General features: G+C 36.7%; 1 protein-coding gene across 1 annotated transcript in view; it reads right to left on the bottom strand.

Annotated features, from left to right (window-relative positions):
* Positions 1–7,852: 7,852 nt before the first annotated feature.
* LOC135439118 (neuroguidin) overlaps positions 7,853–25,729 on the bottom strand; it is a 71,657-nt gene continuing 53,780 nt past the window's right edge. The window contains exons 2-4 of the mRNA XM_064697744.1: positions 9,143–9,816; positions 8,902–9,089; positions 7,853–8,837 (exon numbers count right to left, since the gene is read on the bottom strand). Coding sequence (XP_064553814.1) covers positions 8,698–8,837; positions 8,902–9,089; positions 9,143–9,816 — 1,002 coding nt within the window. The 3' untranslated portion in view covers positions 7,853–8,697. The remainder of the gene's footprint in view (positions 8,838–8,901; positions 9,090–9,142; positions 9,817–25,729) is intronic.

Raw genomic sequence — 25,729 nt, 5'->3', positions numbered from 1 at the left:
AATATGGTAGTCAACTAGGAACCAACAAGGGGGCGGGGAATTTAGTGGGGCGGCTGAAACAGAAAGCATACATATTTTTGGACCATATTCTTGCGCATTTGCTAGAATTCGGTCCGCTAGGTTCACTAGGACTATATCCATTGTATGGAATAACCAAGGATATACTATGGGTCAACTAGGTACCAAAAATATTGATTTGTTTTTGTCCTTGTAAGTTCAAGATGTTGCTGAATCTGAAAATAAGAAATTGATTAGTAAACGACTATATTTGGACTAATATATAGTGCGAACCTGACAAGGAACGCCTTGTTTTAGAAGTCCTTAAAACCGATGAGTCCTTGATTCCTTCCTTCTGAAATGTTTAAAACATATTTAAATACAATAAGCCATAAATGAAATTAAGTAAATTACTAAGTTATTGGTCATTTATTTAAGCAGTCACATCCAAACAATTTTAAGCAGGTGCAAAATATGTACATTGCGCATGCGTCTACGCATAAAACTGGCAAATGTTGTTAACAAAAAGAAAAATAAATAATTTATTTGTAAGCTTTGAATCGCTTTTTATAGGTTGAATCAAGTCGATTTGGGAAATATATACCTTTAAGCATAGTAAGTCTTTTAAAGCCAAACAACCGATTCCGAGTTTATGAATGTTAATTACGCTCACGATTCGTACGAGTTAAATAACGTAAGCTATTAAACACAAATTTACCCGAGAAATTGAAGTGAAAATATTTTTGAACAGCTTCACACGGCAGCTGCCGTTTAACTTAAACATAATTATGTTGCTAAAAGCGCTCAAAAGCCACACACCTGCATATGTAGATATCACACAAGAAGCACACAACTGAACAAGTGCATGCAGAGGGAATTGCCAAATATGTTTATACGCATGTGTAGACGCTTGCTCGTGCATTATCTATTGCGCTCTCCCGATCGCTCTCAACAAGATGTGTTGTGGTGACAGCTCGCGCAAGTTCTTTCTCTCATGGCAATTACACACATACATACATAAATAACATTTTAGCAAACACACATACAATCAAAACTATGCAAAGGGAATCGACAAATAAGTAAGTATGCATGTATGTATGTATATATGCCTGTTTGTACAAGCATGCCTACGCATGCAGAGCACACATGGAAAACGAAAAAGTTAATTAATGATCACGATTTGGGTAGAGTTTTATTGTAAACATCGTCATTTTTATGAAACTTTAGAGTGTGATTTATTTAATGTCAATTAATACTACCGATCCGTACGAGTCTAATAACGTATACCATAAGAGAAACCGGCGGTATTTACCCGAGCAATTGCACAGAATATATTTATAAACAGCTTCACACGGCAGCTGCCGTTTAACTAAAACAGAATTATGTTTCGTAAAGCGGACGACGAAAACCGGCGCACAGAAATTGAGAAAGCAAATAATCCTAAGATAAATTCATCCACAGCCAAATTCATCATGCCTGGACCAATCAGCGATCAGCACCTTCTAAAACTCATGAGAGCGGCCAGCGTAGAGCATATGTAGATAACACAAGAGCGAACACACATCCAAATAAGTAGTAATCGCGAGATGTGTACATGTGTGTATATGCCTGCCGTGCATTATCTGCATATGCACTGCGCTCTCCCGATCACTTTCAACAAGTTTTGCTCTAGTGTCCGCTCGGGCAAGTAATTCCTCTGATGGCAATTACACACTTGCATACATGAATAACCTTCAAGCAAATACGCACACAAACAAGTCTATAGAAAGGGAATTGTCAAATACATATGTATAGATGAATGTGTATATGCCCGTTTGAACATTGTCTGCGCGTGCAAATCGCATATGCATTTTTTATACAAAATTAATAATTAATTACGTTTCGCTTAAAGTCTTTAGACTTCGCAGAACATTTAAAATTTTGATTTTAGAAATGATCTCGGCATGAGTAGACTTTTGATATAACCATTGTCACTTTTAACCGAACTTTAGAATTTAATTCCAACAACAAAAAACATATTACATTGGGGAAACAGGCGGTATTTACCCGAGAAATCGTACTGAATATATTTATGTATAAGCAGCTTCACACGGCAGCTGCCGTTTGCCTTAAACAGAATTATGTTACGTAAAGCGGACGACGAAATCGTAGTTATTTATTATATCTCCATAAGTAAAAGGACTATCGAGATGTCCCTTGGCCAGTTGATAGTTTTGGTCAATACGAGTTAATTGACATAGGATTTGTCAGAATACGTAAGGATATGTCCGAGTTAATAGCAATATTCTGAGTACGCAAATGCCTATTTTCTTAGCTTTTTTAAAGACTTTCGTTCATTTTGTTTTTATATCCTTATTTGACAGGATTCGACATAAGATTAGTCCTTGAAGTGAGCACTTTATAGAATTAAGGAAATGAGCGGCTATTTTTCTTAAAAGTTATAGCAATAATTTGGAAATATCCTTACGAATAATTTAATCGCATTTGAATATAGCGCCCATTGGAGGCTTGGAAAATTGGGAAAATTATATCTGACATTAAATTTGGCAACGGGTACTACATATTCGATTATACCCGATTACAATAGAAAATAGTGACTCATACTTGAGGTGCGAATACCAGCAATCTGGAGGGCGTGGCAGCGGCATCTGCAGATGCAGAGTCGACGGCACAGGATATCCACAACACATGTCCTCATCTTTTCTGAGAGCGCATCCGTTGGCAGCGGCAGACGGGCGAGAAAGAGTAAAAAGCTCTCTTCAATTGGGACCACATAATTGCACCAACCTCTTTGGCAGACTGGCACAAAGGAGTTGATCCAAAATTGCCTGAAATATGTAGAACAATTTTATACAAATTAAATGGCCTTTTATTTATGCTCTTACTTTATTTTATATCGTACAAATCGATGGGGTCTAATATGGAAAACAAGCAATGGGATTGGTTAAGTATTAAATCGCCGTCCAAGCGCACGCCATACGATACGGAACCGAGCACTGTTTCCCAGCTGAAGGAAACTAAATAAATGGATAAGCGTCCGAGAAGGTACATACATAAATCGCAAATTGGACTCTATTTCACAGAGATATTACAATTATATTTTTCAATAGCTTCGAACGAATTTAATTCTCAACAAAACAACACGTCTTATTGACTTCTGAAGTAAAACTAACTCAGAATGAGATGAGACTGTCCAATTCGAGCGTAAATATGTATGTATGTATGCATGTGTAAATGCGTGCTTGTGCATTATCTACATATGCGGACATACATAACTAACGGACGAAGAAACGGCACACATAAAAGAGATCAAGCAATCGGTAATAAGATAAATTCTTGTTAGGAGCAATGAGCAACAACAAATATTGATGGTTTATTTGTAGATTATTTGTAGATAACGCTTAAGCAGACACACATTAATAAGTAGACAAAGTACAAGGAAAAACATTTCATAGCCGCTGTTAATTGCAAATGTGTAGATTTTATCGGGCGTGATTGGGCTTTTGCCTTGGCCGTGAGCACATTTAAATTGAGAAAATAAATTCAATATAGATTATTCTTTAAAGTTATCAACGAGCATTTCTAAATTAAAGGAAGCCGCTATTTAAAAGACTACTGGGGTCAACTAATACAAAATGATGGGCAAGGCGGACGAAAGCGTACCGTACATAAAATAAGCAACTGAATAAGTATGTATGTAAACGCGTATGAGCGTGATGCATAAGCGTTGTAGATAACTTACAAGCAAACATCCACACAAACCAGTGCACGTAAATTCATGGGCAAAAGAAAGAGAAAGATGGCCTGTTTTGGTTATCTCTTCATTTGTCTTCATCTTGTGAGTTATCTACTACACAAGTGCATCGCACTCATGTTTACATACATACACATGTTGTTGCTCCAAGCAAGATTTTTGCTTTGCACCACACTTAATTCTGTGTTCATTTGACCACAATAGTCAACGTTATGTTATGCGAAATAACTTGCTCACCCAAATAGGCTGAACAATCTTCCCCTGCCCAGAACAGCTTTAATTAATTTTCCAAGATGTATAATTCCGTGTGATATCTTGTTTGTTAAAAACGTAACTTTGTGAAACATTAAAATTGAAATATTTTAAGGCCAATTTGAAGGCCATTTGAATACCGATTTATTTAGATTTATCTTTAATATTTATTTTATTGCTTTAACCGACTATAACGCGATGCTTACCAGCATATCGTATTGACTGCTGGCGTAAAACTAACAAACGATCATAAGATGAATACCCATCATACAAGCAAACTTTATTGAGAGCGATAAGCAACAACAATATTAGTGTGAGCGTGATGCATAAGAAGATATCTCACAAGCATACACACACACAAATAGGTGTATGCAGAATGGTTGCCAAATATATACATATGTGTATATATGAGTTATCTATTCATGCAAAACACTCGCACAGCTTTGTTTTTTTTCTGTGCTGCGTCGTTTTTACTCTCCTCTTTGCGCCCTTTCAACATAATTCTGTGTTAGTTGAGCCCCACTAGACAACTTGACTTACATACATATGTACATATTCAGGCAGGCTGAAGAACTTGCATTGTTGGTTGAGTGGGATTATCATTATATTATATATATTATGGAAGAACATCAAAAGATCGTATTTCGGGTAAATAAGCTGTGAACGAGGTGGTCTAATCGATTACTTCAAATATTTTTACAATAATTCGCATTACAACAGCAATTCATATTTACTACTGGGGTCACACTTGCAGGATCTTGTTGCGGAGTCGCAAGCCGAAAGCAATTTTTGTTGAGAGCGATAAGTAACAGCACATACATACGTTCGTGGGAGCACAGTGAAGTAGATAAATCACAAGCATACACACACAAGCAAGTGTATGCAGAGGGATCACCAAACAAGCGAGTTATCTACTGATGCACAGCGCTCAAACGACCTGCTCTGTGTTTTTTGCACATTTTTTTTTGTCTGCTTTGCGTGCTCTCATCTTAATTCTGTAACCCCACTAGACAATATGACTTACAATTTTAGGCTGAGATTATGAGACATACTGCCTTATTGGAATCGTCAATAAGAGTATATTATATTAAAAGTGACTGATAACAGAACCGACTTTCTCGTAAAATAGCAAAATCAATAAGAATATGACTGCGTTAGAGCTTTTTAATACATATTCTATTTACAGCAATAACGTGGTCATATCATTATTAGGGACATACCTTTCTGAGCTCCCAGCAACATGATTCGCATTCAATTGACCTAAAATCAGAAATACTTTATATGAGTTGGGCGGATTGTATGTTTATGAATAACACACCAAGAAATAAACAATAAATTAGCTGTTGATAGTTTTAGGTTTGTAAGATTTAAATTTTATTTTTATCATCGTTTGTGGTTTTGGTTTATTAGTTAGTTTTTTACTTGTGGCTTACTAGTATTATTATAGTTATTATTATTATTAAATGGTAGATTAATTCGAATTATATCAATTTTACATAGTTTCGACTGCCAACCATTTACACACACAATTGCAATGTGCACATTAAACACTACTTTTAAACTTGACTCACCTGCTGCTGCTATACAACATCATAGTATTAGTACTTTTTACTTTTGCTTTAAACAATTCCAGTTTGGAGAGAACTAATGTTGAAGGGCTTTTCTTTCGCTGTGTGTGTGTGTGTGTGTTGTTTTTGAAATAAATGTAAGCTCGAATTTGTTATTAAAAACGTGTCTCTGCTATCACTAATAAACCAATTGATTTTTGTAAAATTTATTGGAGTTGCTTAAACTAAATCGAAGATCCTAAGATCCCGCTATTCCACCTGTTCTTCTATTACCTGCTGCTGCTGCTTCTTCTTCGTCATCTTCTTTTTTTGGCTATAAAAATTAAGTTACATTTTTTTTAGGTTTGCTTTTTGAACTTTATGCACTAGTTCTGTGCATGAGTGTGTGTGTGTGTGTGTGTGTGTGTGTGTGTGTGTGTTTAAATTACAACAAATAATTGATATTTAAGTTTAAGTATTTGCTTTAGAGTGTGTTTGCTTTTGTTTTTTGAATGTTTCACAAATGTTTCATACCATTTGGTTTCTCTTTTCATTTATTTTTGTTTCGTTTCATTTCATTTCGTTTCGTTTCGTTTCGTTTCGTTTTGTTTGTGTTTGGTGCTAGGCTAAGGCGACTTTTGTTTGGTTGTTTTCACATTGTTTTGTTATTCGTTTTGTGTTTTACATTTTGCAATATATTCAACAATATTAGTTGTTTTCTCTGTTGTCTGTTTTGTCTTGTTGTCCGTTGTCTCTTTGTCTGTTTTGTCTTTTGTTGCGGTTTTTTTTTACCATATTCTCATTTTACACAAAAAACGAATAATTGCATTTGAATGGAAGAAGTAGAACCGAAAAATTGTGAACACAAAATGTTAACAAAACAATATTCAAAAAAATATGAAAAATTAAAAAAAAAAGTAATATCTTTTAGTCTTAATAATTTGTGCTAGAAATTCGGCTATTAAAATTATTTAAGTTCCATACCACGTCTCACTTTAACCTTACTTTTTTTTTTGCTTGAGAAAAGTTTTACACATTGTTTTTTGTTTCGTTTTCGTTTCGTTTCGTTTTCGTTTCGTTTTCGTTTCGTTTCGTTTCGTTAACGTATCGTGTTTGATTTAACATATTCAGTCTTTCAGCTTTCAACATAAATAAATTAATTAAATTAATTTATTTAATCGCATTACAAAATGTTCAAGTGCTGCCTGTAAATAATTTCGTGTTCTATTGCATTTATGTGGTAATTTCCGATGTCTGCCTTATTTTGCGCTCTTTAAAGTTTATAGCCAAAAAGTTATATAGTTCATATACATATCTCAAATAGCGATGCGTCGATCGCGATTTGATGGAAATTTGGAAAAAACAATTTTTCATCCTTAGTCGAAGTTTGTTGTAAAAGCCAAAAGTTTGCTTTGCTTTGCTTTCTTTAAATGTACTTTAACTTAATTCTAGTTGCTAGGTTCTTGTTTTTTGTTTCTCTCTTTTTATCATTTACATATTATTGTAATAATTATATATGCTTGTAATATATCATTCATATGACTCCATTTACTGCTGGTTCAACTCTTATATGCGCCTTCGTCTCATAAACTGCTTAGTTTTTCGCTTAATTTTCCGGCGTTGGCTAAATTTGAGAAACTTTTCAACTTTTCAACTGGACGTACGCTGGCTTAATTTCCATTTTCTTTAAGTTTTTTTTTTTTCATTTATACTTTTTTTGGGTTATTCAAAAATGTTGCTTAAATTTAGTTAATCATTAAATACTCGTATAGTAAATATATAAAATTTTGTGTCCAAATTCAGTTGTTTTTAGGAGTTTTCTTTTTTTCAGTTTTTTTTTCTAGTTGCTTTTCTTCAGGTTTTCTTTTATTGTTTTCTTTTTAGTTGAGTAAAACAAGAAACGGCCTGAAACTATAAAATATCCAGAGCCTCACACATTGGAATGGAACGTGCCATAAAAATTGGGAATCTTGTTTGGGTAGCTTCAAGTTAATTTCTGTATAATGTAGTTTTGGGTGGGGCTTACGTTTATCATATGCTATATAGGTATATTTCTCTTGACTTTCTTGATTTTCTATGTGTTGCAACAGAAAAGTTGTTGTCAAATATTTAATTCCTCTTTTGTTCATTAAGCCTAAGCTTTCTTACTGTTAGTATAACCGGTCTCTTGTATTTTTTTTGTTAAGGCAACTGCTTTTTGTTACAGAATTTGTAATTTTTTGTGTTCAGTTTTGTATTTTTGTATTTTGTATATGTTTTTGGTTTTTTCTTTTTGAATTTTTACATGTGACTGGGAACTGCATTTTTGAATTTGAATTTTGTCGCTCAACTTTTTTGCAAGTATTTTTTTTTTTTTGAAAGCATATCGTAAGCAGCCAAAATGTGTTTTTCATTTTAGTTGGACTCCTAAAAACAACGAAACGTTTTTGAGTTTTGGTTTTGTTTTTTGGTTTTTTGCTAAATGCAAAAATTTTGCTGTGCCTTAAAGTTTAGTTTTAAGTGGAAATTTCATTTATAAATATACTAGAAGGGTTTTTTTTAACTTGTTTTTTTGTTCTTGCTAATTTTGAATTTCGCTTTCAATTTCGCCATTCAATTTTGTATTTGCTTAATTTAGTTTAAAATACATTTTTAGCGTGAGTCGAAAGAAAATATTATGTACTTAATTTTGTGGCCTAAATTTAATGCAGTTTACAATGCGCATATACATGATTTTTTTTTCTTTGTTAATTCTTTTTTTTTTTGTGTTTTTTTAACGCATTTTTTTTTGGCATTTTGTTGTTGTTGTTGCCTGCTTAATTATATAGAAAAATTAATATTTTTTTGATAATATCCAACGCCAAAAAACGTTGCCTTTGTGAAGTAAACTTTTAACAATGAAATCGATTTAAGGGAAATTATAATTAAGCAAAAATTAAAGGTCAAAAACTTAACATTAAGCGAAAATGTAAACAGAATTTGGTTAAAACAATGCAAATGCAACAAAATAGTTTGTTTTTGTAATAATAATAATTAATATGAACTGAAGAAACAATCAAAAAGTTCTAAGCTTTCGATTGCATTCTGTTGCGAATATCATAAATGAATGGAAAACTCAAATTATTTGAATCGATTGGAAAACTCTTTCAAAGCTCGCGCCTCGGCCTATTAATGGAACTTGCGCTTTTTGCCAACGCGCTTCTTGCCCTTGCCGCGGCTTTTGGCCAATTTGCGTTTTTTGCTTAGCCCATCGCCACGCAGCGCCGACTCCCGATTGATCTCGCCCAGAATTTCATCGCCCAGAGTGCCTGTTAAACACATAAAATATGCATAAATAAATGTAAGTTAATTTTAGATAAATGGAAGACTAACCCAATGTGGTAAGCTTTCGCTGGCGATGCTTCTCCGCCTTGGTGACGGGTAGACGGACCAGGTAGGTCTCCTCGTACTCCTGCTTCTCCTTCTGCGATTGCGAGAGCAGCTGCTGGGCGCGCGAGCCCGAGGAGAGCTCAGTGGGCGCATCCAAATACTCCTCCTTCAGATCCTGCAGCATCGACGAGCTAGGGGGAAAATTGATTTAGCATCGACTATATTTGGACAGATATGGACTTACGTGATGGCTCGCTTTTTGGCACGTTCCAGAGCCTTCTGCTCCTTGTCCGCGTCCCGCTCATCGCCGTCGTAGTAGACGGGCTTAATGCGCGGCGGCACATAGACGCCCGATTTGCCAGCTGTGGCCGCCTTGCGCGGCTTTTTCGCAGCGCCTGCCCCGTCGCCCTCCTCGTCGTCATCCTCATCGTCATCCTCATCGCTGTCGCTGGCTGCCTCAGCCGCCTCCTCCTCGGCCTCGGCACCGGCAGCGCTGAGCATCTCCTCGGGATTGGGCTTGTAGAGTATGGGATCTGTGCTGCTCGAGACTCCAGTTGTCGCCGTCTTGACCAGCTTGTCAATCTGATAGCGCAGCTTGTGGTCTATGGGCCGGATCTTCTCCAGCACGGTGCGTATCTCGATCAGGCGCTCGATCGAGGGATCGCCCTCGATGGTCTCGCCGGAGCATTTGCGCAGCACCACATATGTCAGATTGATCAAGTAGTCGAGCAGCATATGGTACTTGACCTCCAGAAAGCTCAGGCCGTACTCTGTGCTCAGCTCGCCGCGCTTGACGCGCTGCAGCATTCCCTCGACCAGATCCGTCACCTGCTTCACATTGCTGTTCATCTCGCCCAGCAGCTGAATCGCCTGCGGTATGTCCTGCTGACCCTGCATCTCGCAATCGTAATCCAAAGCCTGTCGACAGAGCGAGTTATTAGTTATATTCAATTATATTAAATAGATTGGGTCGAGATTGAAAGTTGGGAAATTGTTTGGATTGGGGATCGTATATATTTCGGATATTAATTGGTTTTGCCCGTGTCAGTTTTTTTCTACATATTTAAGCTAATTTTATTCACTTTTTCGGCCATTTCCCGCCAGTGGAAAGTTGAAAAATTAATATATAACTAATCGAAGCATATCTTAACTTTTGCTTCTACAACCTTTGACCCGCACTTTACTAACACTTCTCAAAGGAGTTTAAAGAAAGATCACTTAATTTGGGTTAAGGCCGATCGAATGGTAGGCGCGAAAGTTTCATATAAACGTTTTCCACGTTTTTTCCACTTCTGCGCCTGAGTTTGGGTATCAAAGCTTCAAGCAAAAACGTTTTCCACATTTCTTTCACTTTTGTACGTGAATTTTTGGTAAGCTCCAGTAAAAAAGTTTGCAACGTTTTCCATGTTTTTTCCACTTCTGAAACGCTTTCAGGCACTTAGCACACGTAAGCAGAACTATAGCTTAGCTAATTATTATATAGAATACTAGCGGTTATAACCCGGCCTTGCCCGTGGCACGTATGTTATAAAATAAACGAACTTAAAATTCACCAAAAAAAACTTTGAAATGCATTTTCCACCGAAGGAGTTTCGATTTTGCGAAATACGTGAAATACGTCTCAAATGATTTTTCTTATAGATCTTTGGAAATAAATTTGAACACAAAACGTCATCCACCAAATCTTCGACCCCCATTTGCACCAAGGAGGGATGGATTTTTCAAAAAGTGTGAATCATCCCTCAAATGAATTTGAACATAGATCTTTGAAAATGAGTTTGGGGCCTATCGGATGGTAAACAAAAAATTTTCGTACAAACGTTTTCCGCGATTTTTCCACACTTGCGGGTGGAATTGCCCAAATCGCTAATATACGTATTTATTAAGTTCTTATGTAGAGCTTTGAAAATAAGTTTGAAGCAAATCGGAAACAACTTAAAACGTCGCCCAAAAAATCTTTAAATCGCATTCCCCCCGAAGAAGTTTGAACTCTGCGAAAAGTGAAAAACACGTCTCAAATGATTTTTCTTATAGATCTCTGGAAATGAATTTGAGCGCGAAACGTCACCCACCAAATTTTTGACCTCCATTTCCACCAAGGAGGGATTCATTTTCCAAAAAGTGCGAAACACCCCTCAAATGAATTTGAACAAAGATCTTTGAAAATAAGTTTGAGGCCGATCGGATGGTAAACAAAAAAGTTACATACAAACGTTTTTCGCTATTTTTCCACACTTGCGGGTGGAATTTCCCGAAATCCCGTCTTAACGTGCACCTACATCACATAAGGTAGCTACAGTGAAAATTTCAGCTTCCTAGCTCTTACGGTTTGGGCTGTGCGTTGATCACCAATCAGTCAGTCAGTCAGTCAGTCAGTCAGTCAGTCAGGACAAACAGTTTTATATATAGAGATAGTATTTAAAGCTTTATCTGCAATATATCAGTATTTAGTGAAAGTGCAAGATTAAGATAAAAAAATGTTGTGTGAGACTATATAGAAGTATATCTAATTTGTCATGTAATTAGCCAATTAATTTAATTAAATATCAATATTAATTAAAATTCTAATACGTAAATCTTAAGCCCAGATTAACTTAATCTATGCTTAGTTTTAAGTTCTGTGCACTTCAAGATGTGGAAAGTAAAAGTCAAAAGTGTTGTAGCTTTTCGTAATACCATAATTTTCGACTATGCAGACCAGGCTTACCTGATCCATTGTAGGGCGCAGAGTCGAATTTTCTAACAAACAGAACAAATGGACTCTCAAAAATCAACTTTTGGCTAATAACAAATTCAGTTGGGCCTAATCTAAGGCTAAATGCACGTATATTTATTAGTTGAATCGTCCAAACATATATATATATATATAGTTTATATACCTTTATTTATATGTATCAAATAATTATGGAAGGCAACCAAAAATATCCCGTTAGCCAATCGGCAGCAGCAATTTATGCAGGCCGTCTCGCTCGCACTTGAGTTCTTATTGTATTGGCCAACAGCATATTTAACAAAATTTGGTGCACAGGAAATTAAATCTGCTTGCCAAATACAAGAAATAAATTGTTAAGCATGTGAATATGCCATATGCATAAACCCCCACCCCCCTTACGGTAACCCCTTATTACGGTAACCCAAACCCGCCCATGGCCAAGCGCGAACCGCAGTTCTATGTGCCAGAGCCTGGCTGTTCTCCATGCTGCATTTGTTGTGCATGTTCAGCGCCTCTCTCTGCCTGTGTGTGTGTGTGTGTGTGTGTGTGTGTGTGTGTGTGTGTGTGTGTGTGTGTGTGTGTGTGTGTGTGTGTGTGTGTGTGTGTGTGTGTGTGTGTGTGTGTGTGTGTGTGTGTGTGTGTGTGTGTGTGTGTGTGTGTCTGTGTCCCGTGTCCTGTGCGCGACACCGCGCAACTCATTTGCATATTTTATTGGTTGCCATTTAATTATTTGCATTTTACTGAATTTTCGGCCGCCGCCGCCGCCGGCTGTGCCCCGCCCCCTTTCCTCCTAACCGCCCCGCTGCTGCCTGCCCTTTGACCGACGCAGCTTATGCTGCATTTATTTTCAATTAATATTAATAAAGCAATGCACATGTAGAGGGGTAGGGGGGAGGGAGGGGGGCGAGGGCATTTAGAGGTAACAACATGTGATCCCTTCGCGGCTTACAAATATTTTTAGAGATTAATTGCAAACTGTAAAATGTATTATTTTTAATTTTTTGACATTTACGGCCGCAAAATTTTGCAATTTACCAAACAATTATTTTGATAACAAATTTTTTCGAGTGCTTTGGTTTTGGTTTTAGCCAAATTTGCATATTATTATTGGCAAATTATTTTAATTGGATTTGCGTACAAACATTTAATAACAAAGTGCTCAGAAATTCTGGCTAAAAAGGGAAAAGCGATGTAATTAAACTGTTTCGATACAAAATCAACAACATATCAAATATATAAACAAAAATTTCAAATTTGCTAATTAAGCACAAAGTAAATTTAATATAATTAAAATATATTTTTGGCGGTAGTGAGATGACCTTTAAAAGGGCTGAGGATTGGTCTATGGAATGCTTAAAGTTCCATTTAAATTAATTAATTATGGTAATAAATTATTGGTGAAAAAGAATATGATATTTTTAAAAAATAATATAGCTATGGAAATGTGAATATATATTGATAAATAATAAATATAAAAAAATATATTTAAACGTAAAATTAAGAAATATATTTTAAAAAACTGTTTTAAAAAAAAATATATTTAAATTTAAATTTAGAAATATATTTTAACTTAAATTTAAGAAAAATATGTTTACATTTAAAAATTTTAAAATATAGAGTACAATTTTAATTGAAAAATATATTTTAATTTAAAGAGTATTTAAAAAACTTTTAAAAAATAAATATACATAATAGCCGAAATTAACCCCGAAGCGAACCAAAATTATTTATAAAGCTGCAATTATCTGGGTTCAAGTCTGTGGGAGTTGGTGCGAACTAAGTGTCGAACTAGCGACATTTCTTTTTCTGGTTTGCAGCCCTGTCGTCATAGGCTAGAAAAATTTAGCTGGTCCCAGCCAAACATCATTTAATAGCTAAAGACAAATCAGAGTTTATTTAAAAATCGATCGTAATGCTATTATATTCGACTCTGGCAGATGTGAAAATTCCATTTTACGCCAGGGTCGGGGCACAAATGTGTTATTGACGCGTTATAAGCCGGCCAATATGAGTTTGCAATTAAGTCGCTGACACGGACTTGACCAGCCAACCATTATGTATGAGTGGGCGGGGGGAGGGGCGGGCAGGCTGGTGCTGCACCAAAAAAGGCGTTAAATAAAATGCGCGCATATTTTACGCGACAGCCAATGCAAAAACTGACAGCCTGGCAACGCCAAATAAACAGCAACAGCAACAGCAACAACAACAACAATCCGCATAGAGCATATGATGGCAGAGCTTTGCAACTGCCCCAAACAAACCGCAAAAGTCGCCTGCAAGCGTGTAACGAAGGCCGATTATAAAACGTTGCCTCGTTGCAACAGCAACAACACCAAATACAACAACAACAACAGCGCGCTACATTATTTGCACATAGGGCTGCCAAAGGCAATTTACAACAAAATGCCAAACTAAGCCGCACACACACACGCAACCAAACATTCATACGCACGCACGCAAACATACATACGCACGCACGCATACACACCCACACACACTCACACTCACAGACACAACCACCCGCAGCCAATACTCAGCCCATGTAAAATGCAAATGTTTTTTTTATTACATATTCAAATGCAACGACTGCAGCAATAATAACAACAACAAGAATAACGGAAATGTGAACAGAAATGTTGAAGTTTTTGTTGTTGTTGTTCTTGTTATACCCTTGTAGCGGGCAATATAGACGTCTCTTTTCTTGATCAGTATCAACAGCTGAGTTGCTTTAGAAAAATCATATTTAGGTTGGAATACTGTACAAGCTATAGAGAAAGACTCAATCGTCTCCGGGCTCATCAGGTGTATGTTTTTTTGGATCAGTAGCAACAGCCGAGTGGATAAAGCAAAATCGTATTCACATTGAAATACTATATTTATAAGAGGAATCACTTCATGTATAGCAGCCGATTCTTTGCTTTTATGACTTTTACTATTCACCCAAGACATTATTAGAAGGGAAGAATCGGTCGGACGTTCAAACATTTGTTGAAAAGCACTGTCAACCCACATGTCCGGCTAGGGTATTTAATTTTCGGCGTATTAAAATAAGCCGTTTCTTTTTGCTTGTTTCTGTTGTTGTTGTTGTCGTTGATGTCGTCGCATTTGCATTAACAGTTATTTGGCAATGCGTTTTATGCACACGCTTTTGCCTGTAAGTGAGCAGCGAATTGAGCGAATTCAATTGCAGCGAAATTTGCCAGCTTGATTTTTCGCCCGCTATTGCTGTCTCTGTTGTACGCACAGGTTTTAAATGGATTTGTTTGTTGTTTTTTTCTTTGGAATATGAATTACAATTTCTGTCGCGTAGGTTATGAAAATTGTGCACTTGCACAGCCTCTCACCCTTTGCCACCGCCGTTCGACTAATTTAAATGAGAACATTTGGACCGTTACCCCGCACCCCCGCGTACCCTTGACCAGCCGCGTCTGCTGTGGTTTCGTGAATTTGCGCAAAATGTGTGCAATTATCATCAGGCGAAATTTGGCTGAATTTTTTATTTCGAATTTTGGTTGTTATTTGGCATTAACATCATAAATAAATGCGTGCTTGTCTGCGATAATTGCACAAAATGCATTGCATATTTATAGGCGCTTTAAATTGCTTTTTTATATGTATGCACATGGAGAGCAATATACATGTATGTTTATGTGTAAGTATATGTATATGTATATAGCCGTAACATTTGGCTGGAATTGAGAGGGAGAACCGGTTTGTTGTCTCGTTATTGGCCAATGAGCTCTTTTGAGCAGGCAATCAGCAGCTGGTTAAATAACTTCCCTTTTTTTTGGGCATTTATTTAAATGAAATAAAGTACAGTTATATAATAAACGGTGTGGGTTAAAAGGTTGTCAATGTGCTAGTGTAATAGGCAACAGAGGAGAGAGAGAGAGCGAAAGAGAGAGGGAGATGGGGGACATTATTTTTTTATAACATATATTAAATATTTAAACAGAATTACATACAAAATCCCAGTTGTTTTTAATATAATGTTTCAAAGTAAATAATTTTTGCATAGGTAGAGAATATACATACATATATCCAGATGTAAGCAGAAGTAGAAATTATTCGAAACCCATTTTACGTCGGACAATATTTTATAACTAATTTCTGGTTTAAGAAAATTAGCTGAATAACTTTTTTAAGGCCCATTATTTTTTTGTTTATATTTTTAAACGTTTTCCGTTCAACAATTTATTTATAACTTTATCTTTCGGTTAATATTTTTGAACTTATTTCAGATTTTTTTTGGAAATCTTTTAATGTAATTTTTGATTTTTTTCAAATTATATTACATATTTTTTTTAAACCTATTTTATTGCGGGAAATATGTTAAACATTATTTTCAAGCAGCTATTTGAGCTGGAATATTATAAAATATTAGACTTGTGTATTATAGAAATTGGTTTCCCTTACTTTCACCCGCATATATATAAACAATTACTAGGCACAGGCTACTCTGATTTCGATGCACTCAATCCCTAATTCCAGTCACTTTTGAAAACATTTCACCTTTCACCCTGCGCCGTGTGTCCAGCTGGCAAAGGAGCAGTCAACTCAAAGGGACCACTTGTTTCAATTATAAAACTACAAATTGTGCGCCATTTGAGTGGGCCCCAATAGCCCCCCCAGCCCTCCCTTCCACTCGAAACTACAAGGGGAGGGTGCCTGGTTAATTGAGGAGAGAGAGAGAGAGAGAGAGAGAGAGACGGGGGAGGCGCACATCTACGCGACGGCCATTAGAAATCGATTGACATAACTCAAAAATTGTGCAAATTAACGTAAAACCAGCGAGTACCAACGACAATATGGGCGGGGCAATTGCTGAAGCGGTGAAGGGGGAGGGTTGGGAGGTTGGCAGCCGACAGCCTGTAAATAACGGGGCAACGTTCCAGCAGAGTCAGAAATATGGCCTGGCCTATGGTTACGACATAACGTGCGGCTAACGCGTGTGTGAGTGTGTGTGTGTGTGTGCGTGTGTCTCTGAGTGTGTGTGTGGGGGAGGGCAACAACAAGCGAGACAATGTTTGGCGGGCCCGTCCGTTGAGCGCCCGATGAAGAAATACGCGCGACTGTTGCAAACCGCAGTCAGACCAACTGAAACCCTGCCTGGTGGAGGGGGGGAGCCGATATTTATGCAGCACTTCGTGCAACGTGTCGTTGTAGTTGCATTTGCCAATAACCGAAATATTGATTAGTGTTTATAGGCGGAGATACACAACGCCCACAACGTGGACACTAATAAAACGCAACCACAGCAAAATACAACGCGACAAGTGTTGTTCTCTAGATCCATTTCGTCTCAATTTCGCTAAGATTTCGCGCTGCTTTTGGTTTGCTTGTTCTTCATGTTAATATGTTAATTATCGCTGTAAATTTGTATCTTAACCCAACCGGATTGAACCAGCAACTTCACTTTTCTATTGGCTATGAAATAGTATTTATTTTATATAAATAAAATAATATATAATATAAATATAAAAATAATAGATTTAAAAAAAAAATCATATTAGTTACCGAACCCAATTTTTTTTTGCTTGAAATAATAATAGTAAATTTAATCTGTGAGACGTAAAGTTTTATTTTTTATTATATTAGATATTAATTTTTTGATCGTTGTTTGTATTTTTCTTGTGTTTGTATTTATCTTGATTATATAAGGAATCAACTTTTCAGAAGAGCTTTTTTATATATTTAATATAAGAGAAATCAAAATTTAATTGCATGTTGAAATAAAGGCGAATTAGATTTTGGGAACACAGAACACAGGGCAAACAGACACCGCGGCCATAATTATAAATCCTTGTCGCGTAGGGGGGTGGAGCTGACAGAAATTGTTGACATTTGGTTCTGTTTATGTCATATTATTTGTTGCATTTGTTGTATTTGGAGGGGGGTGGCGGGGAAGGGGTTTTGTCGGGGGTTTTAGGTGAACGTATAACGAAACTTTTGCGGTCGCGCAAAATGTGGCAAGTACATGCAATAGTATATATGTATATATAAAGTACATAGATATATATACATTTATGGGGGAACATAAAATGCATGTATATATATATAATGGCTTATATAGGTACTGCGAATATAATTGCATATTTCATGCCGCGTTGCACCAAACAAACATCGCACTTTGCCGCCTCAATCGGCATTTGGCAATTTTCAATTCGGGTTTTCCACTCAGCCCCAACATATTGCGTCCAGCAACAGACCAGCCATTATTTATTTAAATAATTGGCTAACCATAGAAAAAAATAATTATAAAATACCAAAAATGTTTCGCGCAGACAAAGCAGCCTGCAGAAAAGGGCAAAAGGGGTCTGAACAAATAAATGAATAACGAATGCGGAGCGTATCGAGAGATTAGAACCGCATTTCAGTTCAAATGGACGCTACAATGGATGTCTGCCATGGCAAATAGAATAGTTGAATGTTTGAAAACCATTTGATTATTGATCAGAATAAGAATTTAATCAAACTAGTTCCACCTTTTAACTATTTAATAATTTAAAAAAATAAGGAAAAAGCAAGGCTGAGAACAGGGTTTGAGTTTAACCGGTTCGCTTGTTTATTATTATGAACGGAATCGTAAAACGAACCAGTTGCCTAAACTTTATTCGATAATGACAGTCTTAAAAACAGGCATAAAGCTTATTTAAGAATACTGGATTTGGTTTATAAATCTAACTAGTTCCACTCTTTAACTATATATTTTATAAGCCTACCTTTTAACCTTGTCCCACCTTTTAACTGAAAACCCCAAAACCCCCGAACCGGTTCGCATATTTATTGCAATGAACCGAATCTTAAAACGAACCAGTTGCAAGCAATGATTCAAGGCTTAAAACCAGTTCACAAACTGAAACACAAGGCAGGGAGTTGGGGCGAACCGTGAACCGCAAGACAAATAAATATTTTGTCAGCCCTGGTTTAAAGTAATGTAATAATTGTAATATAAGAAACCTGTGCTTTTTTTTCATTTGTCGCTTCCTGATGTCGACAAACAAACAAAGTTTAGCAAACAAATGAAACATATAACAAACAAAGCAGACAAGAAACACGCACAAAAAAAACTTGCAGAAAAAATTACCAATAAAAGAAAGGAGTTATGGAAGACAGAGATGCCAGATAAAGCGGGAAGTGAGGAGTAGAAAGATGTGTGGAAAAAAATGACGAGACAAATTCGTCGCTGGCTGCCGGCAGAGCGACAGATAAGTGCTCAGACATACAGACACACACACGCACGCATACAGAGATACTGTGATATTCCGTTATTCTTTAAACGAGCGGCAGTCAGTGTTGGCGATATAGCTTTTTTCTAGCTAAGCGCAGCTATTTACTCAGCTCCGCAGCCATCTACTGTAGAAATTAGAAATTGATTTAGCTATTTTTTTGGCTAGAATGGGCAGTTGGTGCCCTGCAAGGTTATTTAGCTATTTTTTTTACTGAATTCAGCTACTTTTTTGCAGCGGCAGTTGGCAGCACTGTTGGGCAATCGTGAGTTTGAGGCAATGTTGCGCATACGCCGCGTAGCCAGCGAAGCAAACAATTTTTTTGTTGCCTTTGAACATCAGCAGAAACAACAACAAAGTGTCAAAGCAACGCACATTTTTGTAGGCGTCAACAGGCGTCGCTTTTGTAAAAGCAATTTTCATTAACAAAAGGGGCGCGGTCGAGCCGTGGGCGTTAACGGGTTAAGCACGTGTGAGTACAAGTAAAAAAAAAAACGAGCCACTGAATGTGAGCATTCACAACAAGTATAAAAAACGAAAAGGAAAATAAATAAAAAAAAGGTAAATTGTAAGTGGATTTGCGAGAGGAACTGAAAGTAATTTCGTCAGCAAATTGAATAAACTAGGTGACAATTTATTTGATTGCATTTAGTTTAATTTTAAAAATATTGATTTATGTTGAATGTTAAATTTTTATATTTTTCATCAATTTTTTGTGCAATCCTTGTTAAATAATAATCCATATTTTAAAAGTTGGTTAATCAAAGTATCTGTCAGATTAAAAAATAACGATAAGGCGCAAAACTATCTGTGAGATACAAAGTATCTGTATGACAAAAATAAATAAATAAATGATGGCAGCTGCAAAAGTTTCTGTTTGATGCAAATATCTTTTTAGTTATTACAAAATCTAAAAGATACAAATGTATGTTTGTTGGGACAAAAAATAAAAACAGTATCTGTTAGATTTAAAAGTATCTGTGCTATACAAAAAAATAAAGAAAAGAACGTAATAAATCATGAATGCAAAAAAATCAATAAAATTTAATTTAATTATTTTAATTTATATATTATTAATATTATTATTATTAGTTTTATTATTATTATTCTTGTTATTATTATTATTATTATTTTTATTTTTTTAATTATTATTGTTATTTATATTATTGTTATAATCGGTAAAAATATTATTATTATTATTATTATTATTATTATTATTATTATTATTATTATTATTATTATTATTATTATTATTATTATTATCATTATTATTATTATCATTATTATTAATATGACTACTATTAATAATAATATTATTTTTTATTTCTATTATTATTATTTATATATTTTTTTTTTTACCGTAGTAAATATTTATTCATATAGCGTCAGGAAATTGAAATTCGATGTAAAAGGTTTTCATTTTACCAGCCTAGGATATAAACCAAAAAATCGCTTTGAATAAAAAAAAAATAATAAAAAAACCTCTTGCCAACTACAGAGAGTAGTTCCATATATGATGCTTTCTCTGCTTCTTCTGGCAGTGCTCTGTTTTATTTAAAAATGCAAACAACCAACAAAACACATTCAAACTAAACAAACAAACGGCCAGCAAAAAATCAGATACACAGCGCTCGCATAACCCAAAAAAAAAAGAAAAATCACAAAAAATTAAAATTGGAAAAAAAACTTGCAAAAAAAAGAAAGAAAAGTAAATAAAAGAGTAGCTGAGCGGCGAGCGAAGAGCGGAGAGCACAAAAAACACAGCGCTATGAAATATTGCCAATCAGAAATGAAACCGAAAATAAATCGATTGTTTCAACAAACGCACAAGGAGCGAGCGAGAGAGCAAGTGTAAGAGAGAGTGAGAGAGAGAGAGAGCGACAGAGAGGCAGCAAAAACACGAGCCACGGCGACAGAGTTGCAGCCAAAGCCAACAAGCAGAGGAAGAGGGGGGGAGGAATAGGGAGACGAACGCTGCAAGTGGAGTAAAAGAGCCAGCTGCTTTTTGGCTGGGCAGTGCATGGGTGGGTGAGGGGGGTGGTGGGGTAGTTGCGCCCAGTTAGGTCCGTTCGGCGCACAGTTCGCCGAAAATTGTTGTTACGCGAAAAAAAGTCGAGTCGAGTTGCGGAGGGGGGAAACAACAGCAATTGGGGGGCGCAGTGCAGTGGCTGGGGCGTGGCAGGGTGGCTCGTTGCACGCTGAGTGATTGCTGCGCCTGTGTGTGTGTGTGTGTGTGCGTGCGTGTGTGGGTGCAAATTGAAACAGAGTTGAGAGCTGACCAGGCCTAGCCTAGGCCTAGGCCGAGACCGTCGCCATTGCTCGGCCTCGTCGTGTCGCATTGCCGCTGCTGGCGAAGCCTCGCGGGCACAACAAGCGCGCTGAGTGGTTTGCCAGGGGGGGGGGGGGGGGGTATGTGGTATGCGGGGTGTGCTAGCACACGTTGCATTTGCATGTGCGGGGCATAATTGGACAGCATCCAGTATGTCGCTTTGTCTGCATGCGTGTGCGTGTGTGTGTGTGCGGGTGCGCCTGCCTGTGTGTGTGTGTGTGGGAAGGCTGAAGCATCTCCGGCAGTCATATTGAATGGCAGCTACAATTCCGATTTTTGCAGCTTTTTTTCCTTCTTTTTTTTTTTTTTTTTGGGTTCTGCCTGTGCCGTGTGGAGGCCTTTGCATATTGATGACAATAATGCTGCCTCTCTGTCTAACGCTCCAGCCTGGCTGGCATCTTTGGCCAGCTCGTTCTCTCTTTTCCTTTTAGGCTTTCGCCCCCCCCAGCCCGCATCCCTTCAATCACACCGCTAGTTATTGTTAAGCCCCGGCCAGGCTGCACAGTCGCAAAAGGTGACACGAGCAATGTCCATGCCAATGATGGACTAGATGGAGCTTTAAACTGATGCTGATGAGAAACTGGGGCACAGCGAGCACACAATAGAGCAGAAGCTCAGCTTAAATTATGTAGATTCATATCTACATATATGTATTGGGGGCGAAGCCCAATGTTCGCTGAGTTCTCAGCCACCTGCAGCCGCATTTCCATTGCATACTTTTTGGTGTTTGCGAAAAGTTTGAAAAATCACATTAGAAAGAGCATTTTTAGTAAAAGCCTAATATAGACCAGAAATAACACATTTAGTTGAGCACGTGGCTTAAAGATGAATTTTTACTGGCCGAACCTTCAAACCATATCAATTGCCTATAAATCAAACCCAATCATGTTGCTTTCAATCATACTTTGGCTCATAGTAAAAACTATCTTTTGAGTAAGACCCAGCCTCAAAGCATTTGTTTATATTGAGGGGTATTGAGGGGTATATTTGGCAGATGCAATTTTTCTGTAGAGTTCAAATTTAGAGATATATATTTTCGGTTTGAAAATCAATGAAGATAAAAATTGAATAGTAACATGAAAATAAGCAGAGTATTTAAGAAGCCAAGGCTCCATAGCCTGGTTTTAAGGACGTGAAAACCAAAATTAAGGGCCCGAAACCATAGGCAGGCAGCTGTTCAAGCCGTGTACAATTTATTTTGGCTTTCCAAAATGGTTTATTTTTTAGTTTGACATAAATAAAAATTTGTCTTTTTTATTGTAATTAAATTTGTCTAATTTGTTATAAATTAAATTTGCTTTTTTTATTATGCATTGAATTCGTTTTTTGCTAAAAGATTACATTTTAATATCAGTGTATTTTTTTTTTAAATTTGTTAATTTTCTATTAATTATTATTATTATTTATTTACTATTTATTATTATTATTTATCTGTTACATATTTATTATTCATTTTTTATTCGCAGCACTGCAAAACGAACAAATTTTCCAAGATTAGTTTTAAATAAATAAAGTTTTTTTAAAGTTTACTTTCTTTCGAAAAAAAACCAGAATATGTTCAGGTTCTGGATTCGGCATGTATTTATCAAATTAAATTGCTTTAAGGTTCCGTTCAGGGTTAATAAAAACTTGAAGCTCAAACGAATTTGGCTTTTCTATATTACTTATTTATTTATTATATCCAAATGTATTTTGATACATAGATATATTTTTTTTTTGCCAAAATGAAAAATGTTTGGCTTCTCTGAAGTTATTAAAGAAAATCGTTACAAATATAAAGCAAAATTTGAATTGCTATATTTAAACAATATTTAATTGAAGTTTGGCTTTTGACGTTTATTATTATTTTTATAGGACGGCATATATAAGCCCGGATGTCTATATAGAAGCCCGCATTTCTGTGCGCATTCGCTTGTACATATATCATCACATGTGTTTCTATATGGAGATATGTTGTATGTTGTACATATATATATATGTACATTTTCTATCTGTGAAAACAATACACATTTCCAATTACTCGACAGTTGTGCGCGTCCTGTCCTAACTCGAACTCCAGGATAACGCGGCGCTTTTTACAATCCTTGTTGTTCTTGTTGTTGTTGTTGTTGTTGCTGTTGTTGTTGTCGTTTGGCGGGGAGGCTCAATTGCAAATTGTATTTAAAATTTATATAAAATGCGCGTCGCATTTGTTGCTTTTGTGACAATGTGTCTGCGCTGCCAGCGCTCCCCCCTCCCCCGGCCCAACCCGCTTTTAGAGTGCCAGCCCCGCCCTGTAACAACAACAAGGAGAACAGCAAAAAAACAACAAAAAAACAGCAAACAAACAGGCAACACACGCGGTTATTTTGCCATACAATCAACGCGGCCAACGTGAAAAATTCGCGCGATTTATGCATGCATGGAGTGCGCCAGTGTGTATCTGTGTGTCGCTCTCCCCCCCTCTCCCCCTCTCTCTCTGTGTGTGTGGGTCTGTCGCTGGCTCTTCCTGTGCCACCCACACTACACACCCACCAGCACCGCCCCCCCCTCCCCCACCATGCGCCCAGCCCTGTTCGCTATTTCAACTGGCGAGTCACCAAAAACTCGACGCTTGTTTATTTTATTGGCACGTAAATTTAATGTCGAGAGTTCTATATATTCGCCATAGTTGTTGTAATTGTTATTGTTGTTATTGCTGTTGTTGTTCTTGTTGTTGTTGTTCAGGTTTTTCATTTCTGCATTTATATTGTTGCTGTCCGTATAGGTTTGTATTTTGTGTGCCTCTTATAAATAATTTTTGGAACACGGCAAATGGACACACCCAGAAATATCAACACGGGCTCTACAGATATGCTGGCATATGTACATATATATATATATATAAACATATGTATATATATGTATATGTAGTCGCAAATGGGTTGGTTTTCCGATAGCAGCGCCAAATGGAGTTGATAGCGAGTGGCGTTTGTCTCTCTATAGCGAATGCCAACTGAATTTGATGGCCACTTTATTTGAATTAGAAAAAACCAGCAAAAAAACAAAAATTAAAAATAGAATACAGAGCTCGACCAGGTGTATATATCGATATTGGGTTTGTGGAGTAAAGAAGGGATTCAAATGTTGCACAGCTCGATGGAAAATAATATTGCGAGGGGCAAAGCGAGTTATTGTAGCCTGTCTTAAGGAAATAAATATCGAATGGCGGATAGATTTACAATAATAATAATAATAAAACTAATAAAATAAATATTGCTTTGTTGTTAAAAACTAGTTTAAATATTTCAATTAATAAATAACAATTATGCATTCATTAAATATATAATTTTAACCTTTTTAATAAATAAATGAATAAAAATAACTAAAAATGAATAAAAAAGTAATTATCAAAATTAAATATTAATATTAAATTCATCACATATGCAATTTTACTATTTTTATTAAACTATTAAAAGCTGTTTTTAATATAAATGATAATCAAGAAAATATAATAATAATAACATAATAATTAATAAATAGTATAAATAAACTAATAATAACAATAAAAATACATTAAAAACTATGAAATTTGTAGTTATCTGAGCTTAACTGAGTAACCTGAGCACACCGACTGCTTTATGCCCTACGCAAAGTGCGACAATTGATTAACAGTTAACCCTCTTCACAGCAAAACGTTAGACATCTGCAACACGTTAAATGTCCGAACAAAGCCACTCGTGTATGCAAAGTCTAAGCCTTCTTTATGAACTGGCCAGTCCTATATTCCTTTTCCCCAATTGCACAGCCCACAGTCCGAACGAAAAAAAAAAAAAAGTCGACTCTAATCTATTAAAACCCACATGAGCGAAATTAACCAAAAACGGGGCAGTAAACAAAGGAGCTGAGCGGTGGGCGGGGCGGGGCGGGGCGGGGCAAGTCGCCCCCCTTTGAACATTGTTTTTGAGTGATGAATGCATTTTCACATTTCCACATTTCCACTTTTTGGCAGCCGCAAATGAAAAAGAATAAAACAGGTCGTGGGAAAGGAGAGGGGGAAGGAGGGGCGGGGGGCGGTAAACGCCTTTCGATGCGAGCCGCAGATAAATTTCATAAATTAAATAGACGGGTTCCATGCGCATATTAGCGTAAAATTGCAGACAACCCTTCGCAGCAGCTAAAAAATCTCATTACAATTTCAACGCGATCAGACAAAGCAGCCGTAGAAAGAAGAAGAGGAGGAGGAAGATGATGTGGTAGCAGAAGAAGAAGAAGAGCGGAACGCGCAGTGACGACAGCGGAAACCCCGCTGATGAAATGGACTTTTTATCCCAAAACAGGACACGGCCAAACAAGCAGAGACATTTACAGCGGCAGACGGAGCGAACGGGAGGGGGGGGGGGGGGGAAGAGAGAAGAGGCGGGTAGAGTTATGATAAAAAAAAGTAGACAGGAAAGCCCGTAGCACAAGCGTCAACAGCCCAAAAAAAGATAGAAAAAAAAAGAATTTATTAAAAAAAAAAATCACAACATCAGCAAAAGTGGCAGCCCCCCGCCACGCCCCCCATTGGATGCGGATGAGGGCGCGTAAAAAATGCAAATC

Source organism: Drosophila montana, unplaced genomic scaffold (genome assembly GCF_035044405.1).
Source record: "Drosophila montana isolate Dmon_TW-CO22-7 unplaced genomic scaffold, ASM3504440v1 contig_402_1, whole genome shotgun sequence".
Classification (NCBI taxonomy): domain Eukaryota; kingdom Metazoa; phylum Arthropoda; class Insecta; order Diptera; family Drosophilidae; genus Drosophila; species Drosophila montana.
The sequence above is the reverse complement of the archived record's forward strand: the minus strand, read 5'-3'. Positions and strand labels throughout refer to the sequence as shown.